Source organism: Oncorhynchus gorbuscha, linkage group LG04 (genome assembly GCF_021184085.1).
Source record: "Oncorhynchus gorbuscha isolate QuinsamMale2020 ecotype Even-year linkage group LG04, OgorEven_v1.0, whole genome shotgun sequence".
Taxonomy (NCBI): Eukaryota; Metazoa; Chordata; class Actinopteri; order Salmoniformes; family Salmonidae; genus Oncorhynchus; species Oncorhynchus gorbuscha.
Genome location: NC_060176.1, coordinates 66,239,762 through 66,257,026, shown reverse-complemented (window position 1 = coordinate 66,257,026; position 17,265 = coordinate 66,239,762). Strand labels below are relative to the sequence as shown.

General features: G+C 40.6%; 1 protein-coding gene across 3 annotated transcripts; it reads left to right on the top strand.

Moving 5' to 3' along the window:
• Positions 1-516: 516 nt before the first annotated feature.
• LOC124034532 (ubiquitin-conjugating enzyme E2 R2-like) lies at positions 517-10,107 on the top strand. Of its 3 annotated transcripts, none has more exons than XM_046347850.1 (6): positions 517-648; positions 1,629-1,796; positions 4,758-4,844; positions 5,155-5,252; positions 5,486-5,620; positions 5,807-10,107. In XM_046347850.1, the coding sequence occupies exons 2-6, from the start codon at positions 1,635-1,637 to the stop codon at positions 6,054-6,056; spliced, it is 732 nt and encodes a 243-aa protein (XP_046203806.1). In that variant the 5' UTR covers positions 517-648; positions 1,629-1,634; the 3' UTR covers positions 6,057-10,107. The 3 variants fall into 3 exon arrangements, with proteins under 3 accessions (XP_046203806.1, XP_046203807.1, XP_046203804.1); XM_046347851.1 differs by lacking the exon at positions 517-648 and adding an exon at positions 777-842; XM_046347848.1 differs by lacking the exon at positions 517-648 and having other exon boundaries at positions 806-1,796.
• Positions 10,108-17,265: the final 7,158 nt, after the last annotated feature.

Genomic DNA, 17,265 nt, shown 5'->3' with positions numbered 1-17,265 from the left:
AATACACACACATCTAAGTAAAGTGATTGAATAAGAATATATAAATATATGGATGAGCAATGTCAGAGCGCATAGGCTAAGATGCAATAAATAGTATAGAATACAGAATATACATGAGATGAGTGATGCAAGATATGTAAAGATTATTAAAGTGCCATTATTAAAGTGCCTAGTGTTCCATTTATTAAAGTGGCCAATGATTTCAAGTCTGTATGTAGGCAGTGGCCTCTCTGTGCTAGTGATGGCTGTTTAACAGTCTGATGGCCTTGAGATAGAAGCTGTTTTTCAGTCTCTTGGTCTGAGCTTTGATGCACCTGTACTGACCTTGCCCTCTGGGTGGTGATAGCATTATAATAGAATAAGGCTTGTGATATATGGACAATATACCAGACTAAGGGCGGTCTACTACCACCCTGCGTTGCGTCGTGCTTAAGAACATCATTTAGCCATGGTATATCGTCCATACCACACCCCCTCGGGCATTATTGCTTAATTATACTGCACTCGGCGATTTTGTTTTGTAAGGGTCGTGGGATTCGGAGAAAAGCTATCCTCTCGAACACAAACAAGAGGCTGAGAACAACTCGTTGGACCTGCAAAGAGTCTAGACAGATCTACAGAGAACGGACGAATGACACAGGAAAAACAGTATAAACACCGTTTATCATCTAATTCTACTTTTCATTATAACAGTATGAAACAAGTTAAAATGGTTGGATACTAAATACCCTAGCTATATTTTTTACGTAGTTTTTCACGTAAAACGTAAGTGCAAGGTGTTGCCTACGCTACGACGTAAGTGCGCGAGGCAGCAAGCGCAGTGAAATCTCCAGGAAGCAAAGGTTGGAATTTAAGAGAGAAGGAAGTTCCTACACAAATATGGATTAATTTATAACGCTGTAGTTATTGTAAAGAGATATTGCTGGTCATATGATTACACAACAACAAAAAACGAATCATGAACGTTGGTAGAGTTTGAGACTCGTGGAGCAGCTAGCGAGCTCTCAAACAAACAAATGTCAAAACAACCCGCAGGATCTGCCGAGTCTTGACAGATCGACTTAGAACGAACGAATGACACAGGAAAAACAGAAACACCGTTTGTCATCTAATTGTACTTTTCATAACATTATGAAACAAGTTATAAATGGTTGGATATCAAAGACGCTAGCTATATTTTGAATGTGGGGACAGAAGGTCATTTGTAAACCTGACCACCCCCAGAATAAAACAATAATAGATGCACAGATCGAGGAATATGCAGCGATAAAACATTTGGCGTGTCAAAACTGTATATAAATATTTTAGTCTCTACCAATAGTAGCTTCTTCATTATCCAATGAACTGTCAACACTGCCAGCAGAAGTTTTGTCGCTAGTTCATGCTCCCGACTTGTTTAGAGCAGGCTGCACCGTTAGGTGGATAGCTAGTGCTAGCCACCTACCATCAAGACGTGGAGGTTAATGCTTGCATACATTTATATGACTACCAGCTGTTGCTTGTTGGGACGAGCAATTTGAATTGGTCCTGTTTTATTTGACTGGCTATTGAGAAAACTGCCAAAGAGCGAGAGCAAACGGGGTCGTCCGGTTTTGACACTTCATTACTCTTGTGTCACCATGGCGCAGCAGCAGATGCCAAGCTCTCATAAGGCACTGATGCTTGAACTGAAGTCTCTCCAAGAGGAACCAGTGGAGGGTTTCCGCATCACCCCAGTAGAAGAGTCAGACTTGTACAACTGGGAGGTGGCCATATTTGGACCCCCCAACACACTTTACGAGGGGGGATACTTCAAGGTGAGGGATAATTTAGTCTCAACTGGTTTTGCCTCAGGACCCAAATTGAACCAGGTTGTCTCAGTTGCGACCCAATATTTGCATCAAGAAAAATAATTGCCAAAATACAATCAGGAAAACTATTTTTTATGCTGTATTGATATTAAATGTTTCAATTACATGAATGTTTATAAACTCACTGGTTTGAGACCACAAAATCAGCCAAAATAGCACTGCACATAGCTCTATATTGAAAGTACTGTGATTGAAGAAAAAATGTTCAGGGATTAAATTATTTTAAAACTGTACATTCATTATAATTTGTTCACACTTCTACCTGGTTCATGTTAAATTCAGACGAGTATTTTTTTCACATCAAATAATTTATAAAAAAATATTAATAGTTCATTTTTACTCAGACACCTATGACCCATTCAAAACCTCCCGCGACCAAAATTTGGGCCACGACCTACCAGCTGAGAATCGCTGATTTAGTCCGTCTTGTCTATGGGCAATTCACCTGATCCGGGCTAACTCTAGTCTTATAGTATAGACATAAAACAACAAGAATCCAAACAGTACTTTTAGCATAGCCTAACACAACACACTTTTTGTTGTTATATTTATATGTAGACAATCAGTGTTTGACTGGCCACCGTGAGTGCTAGCCCTTAATCATGACTCAAACCATTACATTACATATAAGAGTCTGTGAAGGAAGGTTCCTTCTGTAGGGGCGAGTTTTGCTAAGAGCTGCGACGCTTGCTTGCAGTACGGTTTTGGAAACATAAGGACCTTGTATTTCATATCGGCGAGAAATACACTGAACAAAAATATAAATGCAACATGCAACAATTTTTAAGATTTTACTGAATTATTCAATGGAAATAAATTCATTAGGCCCTCTTAATCTATGGATTTCACATGAATCGGAATACCGATATGCATCTGTTGTCACAGATACTGTACCTGAAATAAAATTAGGGGTGTGGATCAGACAACCAGTCAGTATCTGGTGTGACCACCATTTGCCTAATGCAGTGCAACACATCTGTTGTCCCACTCCTCTTCAATGGCTGTACGAAGTTGCTGGATATTGGTGGGAACTGGAACATGCATTCTCAATGGGTGATGACATGTCTGGTGAGTTTGCAGGCCATGGAAGAAGTGGGACATTTTCAGCTTCCAGGAATTGTGTGCAGCCTTGCAACATGGGGCCATGGATTGTCAGGCTGAAACATGAGATGATGACGGCGGATGAATAGCATTTGATTTGATTTGATGACAATGGACCCTCAGGATCTCGTCACAGTATCTCTGTGCATTGAAATTGCCATCGATAAAATGTAATTGTGTTCGTTGCCAATAGCTTATGCCTGCTCATACCATAACCCCACTGCCACCATGGGCCACTGTTCATAATGTGAAACCGCTCGCCCACACAATGCCATACATGCTGTCAACCATCTGAAACTGGGATTATTCTCTGAAGAGCACACTTCTCCAGCGTGCCGGTGGCCATCAAAATGGAGCATTTGCCCACTGAAGTCAGTTACGACCGCAAACTGCAGTCAGGTTAAGACCCTGGTGAGGACGATGAGCATGCAAATGAGATTCCCTGTGACGGTTTCTGACAGTTTGTGAAATTATTTGGTTGTGCAAACCAACAGTGTCATCAGCTGTCCGGGTGACTGGTCTCAGACGATCCCGCAGGTGATGAAGACAGATATGGAGGTCCTGGGCTGGCGTGGTTACACATGGTTTGCGGTGGGGCCGGTTGGACATTCTGCCAAATTCTCTAAAATGAAGTTGGAGGTGGCTCATGGTAGAGAAATCAATATTAAATTATCTGGCAACAACACTGGTGGACATTCCTGCAGTCAGCATGACAATTTCATGCTCCCTCAAAACTTGAGACATCTGTGGCATTATGATGTGTGATGACAATTGCACATTTTTAGAGTGGCCTTTTATTGTCCCCAGCACAAGGTGCACCTGTGTAATGATCATGCTGTTTAATCAGCTTCTTGATATGCCACACCTGTCAGGTGGATGGATCGTCTTGGCAAATGAGAAATGCTCACTTACAGGGATTTAAACAAATTTGTTCACACCATTTGAGAGAAATAAGCTTTTTGTGCGTATTGAACATTTCTGGGATCTTTTATTTCAGCTCATGAAACATTTCTATAAATGCTGGATCAGCTTCAAGTTTGATTTCCCAATAAATAATTTACCATCTACAGTTCAGACTCAGTGTCTTCTAATGACAACAATTGAGGGCAGAACTGGATATGCTTGAGTGCAATGTTTTTTTTCCAAGTACATTATTATATTTATATTTTTTTCAGTATAATTTTCTAAAAATATAAGGTTAAATTGATTCACAACTTTTATAGGGTTATGGTTCTCACACAGCCATATTTCCATGTTACAGTGCTTGTTTACAGAAGACAGAGTGGACTACCTGTGCTAATCAGCTATATGTGTCACCGAACACCTTTGTGTTAACCACAATTTATGGTGTAAACGGAAGACAGACGACACAAATGTGTTGTCACTGAAAAATACTGTCGGTTGCAACTGTGTTAAAACAATGTAAAGATTTATGTTTCTAGAACCGTACCGCACCGCAATTGAGAATCGATTCATAGTTAGATGGGAGTAGTTGGTTGCTTTGGCTTCCAGAGCCAATTCACCCTTTAAACATAACATGTAAGGTCCTTGGACTAAGAAGTAACGCTAGGCACCTCTACTTCATTATTGAGCTGCGTGAGTGCATACCCCGGCCTAGAGAGCAATGTTTGACAAACTTGGCGTACCACTTTAATGACCATCGAATAAATACTGCTTTGTTTGTTATGTTACAACTGAGTTGTTATCTGTCACCCAGGCCAAAATACACCAGTGGGTTTCAACACACTTTCTGAAATGTCAAAGTATTCCTGCCCTCACACATCACTGATTTTCTCTCATTTCCAGGCACACATTAAGTTTCCAGTTGACTACCCTTACTGTCCACCTACATTCCGTTTCCTCACGAAGATGTGGCACCCCAACATATATGAGGTGAGGTGTACCACATTGTATGTTTGTGTAAGAGTTAAGGATGGATCGTCAGCTCATTCCACAACTAGCTTGGTACTTTTTGGGTGGCTCAGCCCGTTGGAACATTGTCAAATAGGGCTGTAACGTGTGTTGCGAAACAGAGGATCACTGGTTCAAGCCCAGTATGGGGCAGTCAGACAGTGGAGGAAGCTAAGCTGTTAGCAGCACACTGACCCCCGCTGTTTTTGTGTGTCTTGCTTTTGTGTGATTATATGAATTTATGGCCAGTTGTTGCTATTGCTGTGGAGTGTAACATGTTGCTTGTCTACAGAATGGGGACGTGTGCATCTCCATCCTTCACCCCCCTGTTGACGACCCCCGGAGCGGAGAGCTGCCCTCTGAGAGATGGAATCCCACCCAGAATGTCAGGTAAAACACCTGGGCTGCGTTCAGGATGAAGTAAACCTAGCAAACATTTAAGTGAACAGACAGGGTACTGTTTTGAACAACCTGTTGAGGAACATTGTAATGATGGTGGCTCAGAGGGCAGTTGTGCGGTGTGATGCTGGACATATTGTTCTAAAACGTTGCAAAATGTTTCATCAACTGAACACACCCCCAACTCTCTGGACATTTGTATATGTATATGTCTGTATGTTCAGGACCATCCTACTGAGTGTGATCTCTCTGTTGAATGAGCCCAACACCTTCTCCCCGGCCAATGTCGATGCCTCTGTTATGTTCCGCAAGTGGAGAGACAGCAAAGGCAAGGACAAAGAGTATGCCGAGATCATCAGGTTCTTAGAATTCACTTTCTTTTAAACACAAAATGACAAACAACATCATGCTCGTTTATACACATGCAACTAAACGTGAAAATTCGGTGCAATCATTCACTTCATTTTTATATCTGGAACTTTTCACTCTTCTGTCTGTTGTGCTCTCTCCCTCTCTATTTCTCTCTCGCTGTCTATCTCTCTCAGGAAGCAGGTCGTGTCCACTAAAGTGGAGGCGGAGCAGGACGGCGTGAAGGTGCCTACTACGCTGGCAGAGTACTGCATCCAGACCAAAGTGCCTTCCCACGACAGCAGCTCGGACCTGCTCTACGATGACCTCTACGATGATGATATCGAGGAGGAGGACGACGATGACGATGATGCAGAGGCAGTGGGCCAGATGGCAGGAGAGGGTGGCTTTAATGACGAGGAAGACTCGGGCAATGAAGAGTCATGACCTTCCTTCTCCTCTCGTTGTTTATCTTGCTCCTTCCCACACCCTTCCTACCGAGGACTCCGCTGCAGCCTTGTCCTGTTCTGTCCTTACTTTCTGATTCCTTCCCACGTGCGCACACACACACTCTTGCTGGCTCCATCCCTTCTTGAAGGCGTCTCCTTGGCACTTACTTTACCTTGAGATTTGTTTCAATCTCTGTCAAACATGGCCAAATGCATAATTTTAACATCTGTATGGGGATCAGATTTATTTGTTTTATGATGGCATTTTTTGTTTTTCTTATTTATCTCCCTCATTGACATTCATGAGGCATAATCAGTGGGTTAGTTTATGCAACTTTACTTGTGGTCAATTATATCACAAAGTGATATAAACCAAAATGGTTGTTTCTCTTTCAACTATTTGATGGGTCCTTATTAAACAATTAAACAGAATTGCATGCCTTTTGATGACACGAATTTGGCACGTATGCTGACTACCAGTGTTGCAAAAAACATTTTGTGAGAATTGCAATTGGCTGCTTTATTTGTCGCGAGATTACATTTTGCAGTTGCCGCCACAACTTTTCGGCTCCAATTTGCATTGCTGCGGTCCCCGAAATTCGCCCCTTTTCCTGCCGCACACCTGCTGTGATTTCTGTTGCATAGGCAGATATTCCCAATCTTGTTTGTGGGAAAAGTCGCTAAATGGTATCAAAACTCCCCAAAGGCAGCCTGAAAAGTAGTTTCTTTGAAAAAAAAAAAGTCGCTGTGGGGGTCTGAGCTCTCTAAATATAGCGACTTCAAGTTGGCAACACTGGTCTCTATCCCTCCCAGGGTTCACATACACATTCCTCTTACAAACTAATTTAATTCCTTTTAAACTATATAGTGTAAAACCATATCCTATTCAGATGTAAAACCAATTTAAATGAACTCAAATTTGTTCTTAAGCTGTGTAACAAGAGTGGTAAGATGCACTCAATGAACATACCCCTCTCTTACTCTGTCTCACACAGTCAACAAAATGAAGACCCTTTAATAAAAATAAACTAATTTTCTGTATTGCCCTGACAGGGATCTGAACACAAAAAGGACACTTATTTTGCCATTTTTGGTAGGTTCCCCATTTTTATCTGAGTAATCTACTCAATCAAAGATCGCTAACAGAAAGGAAGGGTTGGGCACTCACTACCAACAAGCATCTCTTTGAGTGGATGCATCTCAGCATGCATCTCTCCAACCAGAGACAGCAGAGAAACAATCTCTGCTCCAAACTCTCATACACCTGATGTCATTTGAGCTCTCAAACAGAAGATGCTCCCGGGTATTGGTACCGTACCAGCGCTGGATAATTTCCATGGAGACTGGACTGGTGATAGAGTTGTTTCCGTGGAGACTGATTTGTAACTACCCTATCTTTCTTTGGGGGACTTGAACACCAGGGATAAATGAGACAGGCGGACCCCTCACACACACACACACAGCGGTGAAGCCATGAGAATGCTCTGCACAGAAAACAGCAGGGATCACTGCTGTTTCAAGAACATTTGATCTGTTTGTTTGTATTTGCTGTAGTCTATAATCTCCCATTCAAGGTTTGATGAAAACATCTCACTTTACCCAGATAAACAGGCAATGAATGCTGGATCACCATAGGAAGTGTTGGCCATTCCATAACACTTTGTTACAGCTTTAGTTTGGGGTGTCTGTGTCACCTACCTCCTCTACATGTGTATGTGCAACAGACAAAACAACAGGCAAACCTCACCTACTGGACATCCCAGACTGGCAAAGCTAACTAATTGTAGATTTCAAATGGTATTTGAACACAGGTCTGATGACCAAGAGATTTTGAGGGAAACGTTAACTGAATGTCACTTAAAGCCTTGGATTGTTTTATTTTGAGTCTGATAGTCCATAAGGGCTTCCAGAGTCAATGAGATTCATGATGTTTTGTTGAGAAAGAGATCCTCTCCCCAGTTCTAGTCACAGGCCCATTGACCCCAGATAAGTAATCAATAAATAGAAAAGCATTCAGTTTGGCAACAAGTGGAGTGCTACATAACCATTAATGCTAATTTATTAGATAATTAATTTCAAGGATAGTGTAGAGACTTGGGGCTCGATTCAACCAAACCCACTGGGCAGTATTCACGCAGTAGCATGTAGGCCTAAGCATACTAGGTAAACAAATATATTGCGTAAACATTGCCAAAGCAGGTTGGCTTTGATTCTGCCATTGGTGTCTTTCAGCTATTAAGTGTTTAAGTATAACATTCTCATTGTTTTTGTTTTCCTTGGTCTGCCTTAACATGTATCATACATTTTTTCTTGTAATGGATGTTCACCAAAGATAAGAGGCTTTCTTTTGTGAGTATAAGGCTTTATCTTTGGGTTGTTTGTTGCACAAATAAATAGAGGGCACTGGAAATGTTGTCAAAGCTATTGCAAAGTAAGGTTACTTTTGACCATTAATAATCCACTGGTTTGATATGAATTGGGGTTTCAAAGAAAAACAAAATGCATTCAAATGAAATGCCCCTCAAAGTTTACTGATGGTAAAATTGGTGGGTGCAGAGGCAACCTAGTCTCACAAGTGTTGGCAGCATTGAGAGCCTCCCACTACTGATATCCCTGTGTGTTATGGGGTGAGGTGAGGCTCTTAACCTTCTGCCTTACATCCTCTCTTGAATGCCACATGGGCCTGAATAGAAAGAAAGAAAGATATAAACAGTATCAACTGTATAACAGGGCAACAAGGTATAAGCATTATACTTACAGGCTTTTTATTTTTCCCCTCGCATATCTCTTCAGAATGATGAGAAGTAGCCCTTCCTTTTACCCTCTGCTTGGCTGCAGATGCGATTCTAAAGCAATCACTGGTAGAGGACACGTCTGTAGAGGGCTTCAGGCTGATAGCATTAACTACATGGCCTTGCTACTTTGGATTAAAATATCACCCACAAGGACCTGAAGTTGGTTGGAGGCTTTTGAGATTGAATTTGCAGCTACATCCATGATCTTGGACTTGCCCTGTGGGTCGTCCATGTCTGTGGCATGTTCCACTATGGGATGACTGCTGACTAGCTTCAGGTAGATGGAAATTACCTGTCTAGACTAGGTTAGCGGCATCGGTGGACACACCATAGAAATAGAATGATTAGAAAGGGTGTGTCCAGTCCAGTCAGTGGTAGCACAATGGGTGGACTGGCATTCTATTTCTATGGGCCATACAGCTATCCAGGCTTGCACACTTTCAGCTACTTTGAATGTGGCTACAATTCATCGCTCCCAATACTTGAGCGATGACGAATGGAAGTGTTGAGTCGCAGCAGCTCCCACTCATTGGTAAAGATGTAGGGGATTATGGTGATATTATTTATCAAGGTGCAGCTGCTACTACTCTTAAACCTTTGAATGCCATCTACCATAGTGCCCTTTGTTTTGTTACAGATGACAGTTTTCATAGCCGAGAGCTGTCACAAGCATTTGCATAGAGGTACTTCTCGCCATGAATGTACTGTATGTACATACAGTACATTCTAAGAAAATAGTTTTAAGATGGAAATGGAAATGGTACAGGTTCAACATTTTCTCTGTGGATGGTTAAAGCTTCCATTCAAGCACAGCCGGTTTCATTTCAACAGTGGGACTTAAACTTGAGCGTTTTGTTATCTCGTTGCTTGGGCGGGTTAGGGTTCATTGACAGGTTAGGGATGTGACAGGTTTCAAACCAAAGTCCCACTATTTAAATAAAACAGACTGTTTGAATGAATTATTATATATTTTATTTATTTAAATTACTTAACACTCCAATTACATTAAGTGAGGTGTCTATTTTATTCAACTATTGGGCTTTTCATGATTTGAATCATAGTCATATGATAATACTTATATTTGTTTGATTGAAAGCTGACCATTTGTTCATTTAAGAAACTATAGACTGGACTGTGTGGTTTGAGTTCCACCCCTCAGACTAGTTTCTGTATATAATACTGATAAAATATATTTTGTTACACAATTAAAACATTGATGCAATGAGTTATAAAGAGATACAGTGCATTCGGAAAGTATTCAGACCTCTTGACTTTTTCCACATTTTGTTACGTTACAGCCTTATTCTAAAATTGATTAAATTGTTTTTTTCCCCTCATCAATCTATACACAATTCCCCATAATAACAATGCAAATAAACTATTGTTATCTACAATATAGTTTGAAAACTGAACGTTTTTAGCAGTGGCAGAGCTGATCCCATTCAAATAAGCAAAACAAAACAGACACCTGAGACGGAAACATATTTAAATAACCTGATGACCGGTTGCCTAACACCTGTGTGTGATGTTTTTTTTGTTTTTGTACATAAAACATTTAAGAAAAAGAAAGCTCAGTCCAAAATTAAACATGTGTTATTGTAAAATCATATTGGATATAAACATTCCTTACAGAGGAAGATCATTCAAGTGACAAAGGATGGTGTTTGTATATTATTTTATGAAAGTAAAGTGTTTGAAATGGGCTTCAGCAAAGACAAAAATAGGACAAATAAATATGGAACAATCACATTCCTCCAAAAACGTCCAACAAGCATGTGGGCAGAAAGCGCTACTGCACACAGACCATAAAAAAATACATTGTGATGTTGGACATGACTAGGACCAGATGGAATCTGAGGTGCCAATTTCTTACCAATTGGTGACAGACATCAACTCCAACAGAATTCAAACTATTGTCTCCTCCCAATTTGCACCCTCCCTTGATGCATGCCTGCATTAGGAAGTCAATTACAGTCCGTCTTCGTGGATTTACATTTTGTGGTTGTTGGTATACACCGAGTGTGCAAAACATAAAGAACACCAGCACTTTCCATGATATTAGTCAGTGGGCAGCTGCCTACAGTGTCAGCTGCAATGTCAAACAAGCCCTGAGGCTTTAGCATCCTGTTTGCCCTGACCCCAGGACGCCTGTTTTCTAAATATCCATGTAATGCTCTGCGCATGTGCTATACAAAACCTTTACAGGGCCAGGCCAACAGGTTGCTAAGCCACCGATGCACAGAATATCATTCCCAAGGTGAGTGTTTCCCAACTCCAGTCCACCCAACAGCACTCATTTTTGTTTTAGCCCCGAACAAAAACTCCTGATTTAACTAATCATCGAGCCCTCAATGAGTTGAATCAGGTGGGTTTTTCAGATGCTACAACAAGAATGTTTGCTGTTGGGGGTACTCGACTGGAGTTGGGAAACATTACCCTAGACATAGGGTTTTAAAGGCAATGCAGTTTCCCGACCTTGTGTAAGAAAAGAATAGGTTGAACAGCAGAACTGGGGGAAAAAAACAGGAAGGTCACTACGAGAGCTATGCACCCATTGTCATAGGGGATCACATCCTTCACCACCGACACAATAAGAGACGACCCGAAACTGACCACCAGCGTCGCCAAGATGACCATGATGGTTCTGAAAGCCCTCATCTTCAATTGTTCCCTCTGCTTCTTGTCCCCGCCCCCTTCCCCCGGCCCTGGACGAATCAGAACCCTCAGAACGGCCAGGCTACAGAAACACATGAACATTAAAGGGGGTAGGAACAAGCCAAAAAGCAGTTTGGTGGGATAAAATGGAAAACACCATACCATCACCCCCACCCAGCCTAGGGAAACGAGCCAGATAACCCCAGTCAGGGCCCACCTGTACTGGGGGGCTCTGAGCCTCAGGTAGGCCACAGGGTGGACCACGGCCAGGTAACGCTCCAGGCAGGTACAGCAATGGAACAGAGGTCTACCACACGTGACAAGGCTATCACTCATTATGGAGATGATTATCAATGCATCCACATTCAGGTAGTAGCTAATAGAGAAGCAAGTGATTATGAAGCTGTGGCCTATCTCCATTGCAGCCAGGTTACAGGTGAAGATCTCGATTGTTTTCGTTGTTGTTGGTGTTGTCATGGGAACTCTCGGCCTGGTTCCGAGCCACATGACCCAGGTGTTGAGGGGGACCATGAGGAGGAAGTTGATCAGGGAGATCACGGAAAAGAGCACCATTGCAGTTCTTGAATCTAAACACTCGAAGATGGGCTGGAAGGGGAGAGAGGTATTGGTGGTGTTGGGGAGGAGAGAGGTGTTGGGAGGGAGAGTGAAGGAATACCCCTTCTTGAAGAGTGCTTCCATGGATGTCTGTGGACGAGAGAGGAGGTGAATGGGGGTGTGTGTTTATGTTCTCTACTGAAGCAATAGCAGACGTGCATAAAGATGGCGGTCTCAAATCAGAGCAATGTTGAGGGAATTCTATTTGAGTCAGAAAAGGATACTCATATCATTGGTAAGATATACAAAGCCTTGCTGAAGGCCTATCCAACATAATATCTTAGAAAGAAATATAAACTTTTGAACCAAAACCTAAAAAGAACTAATATTAGAACAAGCTGGAGGGAGTGTTGGAACATAACTAACGAAATTACAGTTAACAAAAATGTACAGTTAATCCAGTATAACCTAATGTACAGAATGTATTATACAAGAGACAAAATTCACGAATTTTACAACACAAAGGCAGAGTCATGTCGAAACTCTGGGGGCGGTAATTTCATTTTTGGATAAAAAACGTTTCTGTTTTAAAAGGGATATTTTGTCACGACAAGATGCTCAACTATGCATATAATTGACAGATTTGGATAGACAACACTCTAACGTTTCCAAAACTGCAAAGTTATTGTCTGTGAGTGCAACAGAACTGATGTTACAGGCGAAACCCAGATAAAAATCCAATCAGGAAGTGCCCCATATTTTGAAAGCGCTGCATGCCAATGACTCCTTCAATGGCTGTGAATGGGCTACGAATGAGCTTATGCTTTCTACGTATTCCCCAAGGTGTCTACAGCATTGTGACGTATTTTTACGCATTTATGTTGAAGAATAGCCGTAAGGGACCACATTGAGCAAGTGGTCACCTGATGGCTCCCGCAGAAAATCTTGCGTAAAGTACAGAGGTAGCCATTATTCCAATCGCTTCTAATGAGAAACCAATTGTCCCGGTGGATATATTATCTAATAGATATGTGAAAAACACCTTGAGGATTGATTCTAAACAACGTTTGCCATGTTTCTGTCGATATTATGGAGCTAATTTGGAAAAAAGTTCAGTGTTGTAGTGACCGCATTTTCTGGTCGATTTCTCAGCCAAACGTGAAGAACAAACAGAGCTATTTCGCCTACAAAAATAATATTTTTGGAAAAAAGGAACATTTGCTATCTAACTGGGAAAATGAAAATGAAAATGTTGCCTGCTGCTAGCAGGGCATAATGCTATGCTAGGCTATGATAAACTTACACAAATGCTTGTCTAGCGCTGGCAGTAAAGCATATTTTGAAAATCTGAGATGACCGTGTGATTAACAAAAGGCTAAGCTGAGTCTCAATATATTTCATTTGTGATTTTCATGAATAGGAATATTTTCGAGGGATATTTATGTCCGCAGCGTTATGCTAATTAGTTTCAGGCGATGATTACGCTCCCGGATCCGGGTTTGAGAGTCGCAAGAAGTTATTGAGTGTAAAACCAACAGTGACTCAATGATTAATGCCTTCTGGGAGTGCTATAAAGTACAAAAGTTATAGGTGGAGTTATAAAGCTGGCTGTCAGAAAATGTTTATTTTATTCTGTCTATCTGCATATTACTTTTATCGTCAATTATTTTGAAAAATACTTTTGCTTAAAAAATTGAAATCAAGTGATCCTCCATCGTTGGGACGGTGGAAGAATCAAATGCAATATTATTTGAATACTGAAAGGGTGGGTGCGACATAAAGTCATGTGGAATAGAATCTTGCAGGAGCTAGAGATGGAGGTGGTGGGAACGTGGGTCTGGGCAGGGATGATGTCGTTTGTTGTGTGTGTCTGTCGGATGTATTTTGTCTGTGTATGTTTATATTGTTTGGAGAATTTAAAAAAATGTACAAAAAAAAATGTATGCAAAAAAATATAAATCTTATTTTATTAAGTCTGCCGTATTGTACATTGTTCTCCGTGGCTCTTTAAAAAAAAGTTATTAGCAGAGGATACATGATCCCAATTTTATCTTTTGGGATCTTTTAGGCAATTGATAAAACAAAAAAAGGAGATTGTGATGATTTATTGGCATATTGAACCATATCACACACGGTAGGTAGTTCAACTCAGTGGCTAGTGCTAAAACAATGACATCATATCTGAATTCTGCCATCTTTCATGGCATGCACGTTCACAATTCATTTCAATTCTGAGCCAAATATGAAACTGCATGCCTCATTCAATAAAGAACATAATGTCATAACAATACAATGAATTATCATAAAAAAATACATTAGATACAGTTGAGCTGTTACTATTCACATATTGAATCAATATTAAAATATGAGCAATATCCTAATAGAACTGCAAAGTTTGGTATGTCAACATTAGAAATAACTGTACATCTGAATTGAATATATTTGAAAAAAACTTACACATGGATTGTGTCTACCTCTCTGAAGTGTGTCTCAAATCGTTCCCTGTATGTGAGTGGAGTAACCTCGCTAAACAGATATACTGCCTAATAGCGCACACACACAGTTCAGAAATGCCATCAATTTAATGATCATCAGGTGATTTGCATATGTTTCAGCCGAGGATGTCTCTTTGTTTTGCTTATTTGAATGGGATCAGCTCTGCCACTGCTAAAAAATAAATTTTATCGTTATTATATACAGGAACTAACTTAGGATGGTTTGAAAGATTTGAATGAAACAAGCAAGATTTAAATCAAACTACAAACTGCAGTCCATGTATAGTCTCTTAAATTAACAAATTGTCAGCTTCAATCAAACAAATAAAAGTAAAATCATATGACCATGATTCAAATGTGGAAATCCTAACAAGCTGAATGAAATGCACACCCATCTTAATGTAAATGGAGTGTAAATTATGAACAATAAAAAGCACATTATAATGAATGACCCTTTTTTGCATACAGTATTAGATGGGAAAACAAAACAATAACCAAATAGCACACTTATTGAAAGTGTGCGTTCAAAAAGGACTGGCAGGCATATCAGTGATACTTTGACAAGGTGGATGTTCATGTAAATATAACGATTTTAAATAGTTTGGATTACGATTAGTTATAGGGATTGGGAATTAGATAATATAATTAATTATAAAATGGGTGGGTTGAGCCCTGAATGCTGATTGGCTGACAGCCGTGGTATATCAGACCGTATACCACAGGAATGGCAAAAAACTACTTTTTACTGTTCTAATTACATTGAACCAGTTTATAATAGCAATAAGGCATCTTGGGGGTTTGTGATATATGGCCAATATACCATGGCTAAGGGCTGTATATACAGGCACTCCACATTGCGTCGTGCATAAGAAGAGCCCTTAGCCGTGGTATACTGGCCATATACCACACCCCTCTGGCCTTATTGCTGAAATATACAGTTGAAGTCAGAAGTTTACATACACCTTAGCCAAATACATTAAACTCAGTTTTTCACAATTCCTGACATTTTTCCAAGTAAAAATTCCCTGTCTTAGGTCAGTTAGGATCACTACTTTATTTTAAGAATGTGAAATGTCAGAATAATAGTAGAGAGAATGATTTATTTAAGCTTTTATTTCTTTCATCACATTCCCAGTGGGTCAGAAGTTTACAAACACTCAATTAGTATTTGGTAGAATTGCCTTTAAATGGTTTAACTTGGGTCAAACGCTTCAGGTAGCCTTCTACAAGCTTCCCACAATAAGTTGGGTGAATTTTGGCCCATTCCTCCTGACCAAGCTGGTGTAACTGAGTCAGGTTTGTAGGCCTCTTTGCTTGCACAAGCTTTTTCAGTTCTGCCCACAAACTTTCTATTTGATTGAGGTCAGGGCGTGTGATGGCCACCCCAATATCTTGACTTTGTTGTCCTTAAGCCATTTTGCCACAACTTTGGAAGTGTGCTTGGGGTCATTGTCCATTTGGAAGACCCATTTGCGACCAAGCTTTAACTTCCTGACTGATGTCTGGAGATGATGCTTCAATATGTCTACATAAATTTCTTGCCTCACGATGCCATCTATTTTGTGAAGTGCACCAGTCCCTCCTGCAGCAAAGCACCCTCACAACATGATGCTGCCACCCTTGTGCTTCACGGTTGGGATGGTGCTCTTCAGCTTGCCTGCCTCCCCCTTTTTCCTCCAAACATAACGATGGTCATTATGGCCAAACAGTTCTATTTTTGTTTCATCAGACCAGAGGACATTTCTCCAAAAAGTATGATCTTTGTCCCCATGTGCAGTTGCAAACCGTAGTCTGGCTTTTTTACGGCGGTTCTGGAGCAGTGGCTTCTTCCTTGCTGAGCGGCCTTTCAGGTTATGTCGATATAGGACTTGTTTTGCTGTGGAAATATATTTTTTTTGTACCCGTTTCCTCCAGCATCTTCACAAGGTCCTTTGCTGTTGTTTTGGGATTGATTTTGCACTTCTCACACCAAAGAACGTTCATCTCTAGGAGACAGAACACTTCTCCCCCTGAGCGGTATGATGGCTGCATGGTCCCATGGTGTTTATGCTTGCATACTATTGTTTGTATGGAAAAACGTGGTACCTCCAGGCGTTTGGAAATTGCTCCCAAGGATGAACCAGACTTATGGAGGTCTCAAAAACAAATCTGTGGTCTTGGCTGATTTCTTTTGATTTTCCCATGATGTCAAGCAAAGAGGCACTGAGTTTGAAGGTAGGCCTTGAAATACATTCACAGGTACACCTCCAATTGACTTAAATGACGTCAATTAGCCTATCAGAAGATTCTAAAGCCATGACATCATTTTCTGGAATTTTCCAAGCTGTTTAAAGGCACAGTCAACTTAGTGTATGTAAACTTCTGACCCACTGGAATTGTGATACAGTGAATTATAAAGTGAAATAATCTGTCTGTAAACAATTGTTGGAAAAATTACTTGTGTCATGCACAAAGTAAATGTCCTAACCGACTTGCCAAAACTATAGTATGTTAACAAGAAATTTGTGAAGTGGTTGAAAAACGAGTTTTAATGACTCCAACCTAAGTGTATGTAAACTTCCGACTTCAACTATAACTATTGGCTGTAATCACTGCCAAAGGTGCTTCAGCAAATTACAGAGTAAAGGGTGTGAATACTTATGTAAATGTGATATTTCAGTTTTAAAAAATTGTCTAAAAACCTGTTTCATTATGCGTGTAGATTGAT

Bases quoted from the DNA above. Each gene is read 5' to 3' on its own strand.
- LOC124034532 (XM_046347848.1), top strand. From the start codon at position 1,620: ATGGCGCAGCAGCAGATGCCAAGCTCTCATAAGGCACTGATGCTTGAA. The intron at 4,845-5,154 runs GTGAGGTGTACC...GCTTGTCTACAG, and splicing joins GGCACCCCAACATATATGAG to AATGGGGACGTGTGCATCTC. The intron at 5,253-5,485 runs GTAAAACACCTG...CTGTATGTTCAG, and splicing joins AATCCCACCCAGAATGTCAG to GACCATCCTACTGAGTGTGA.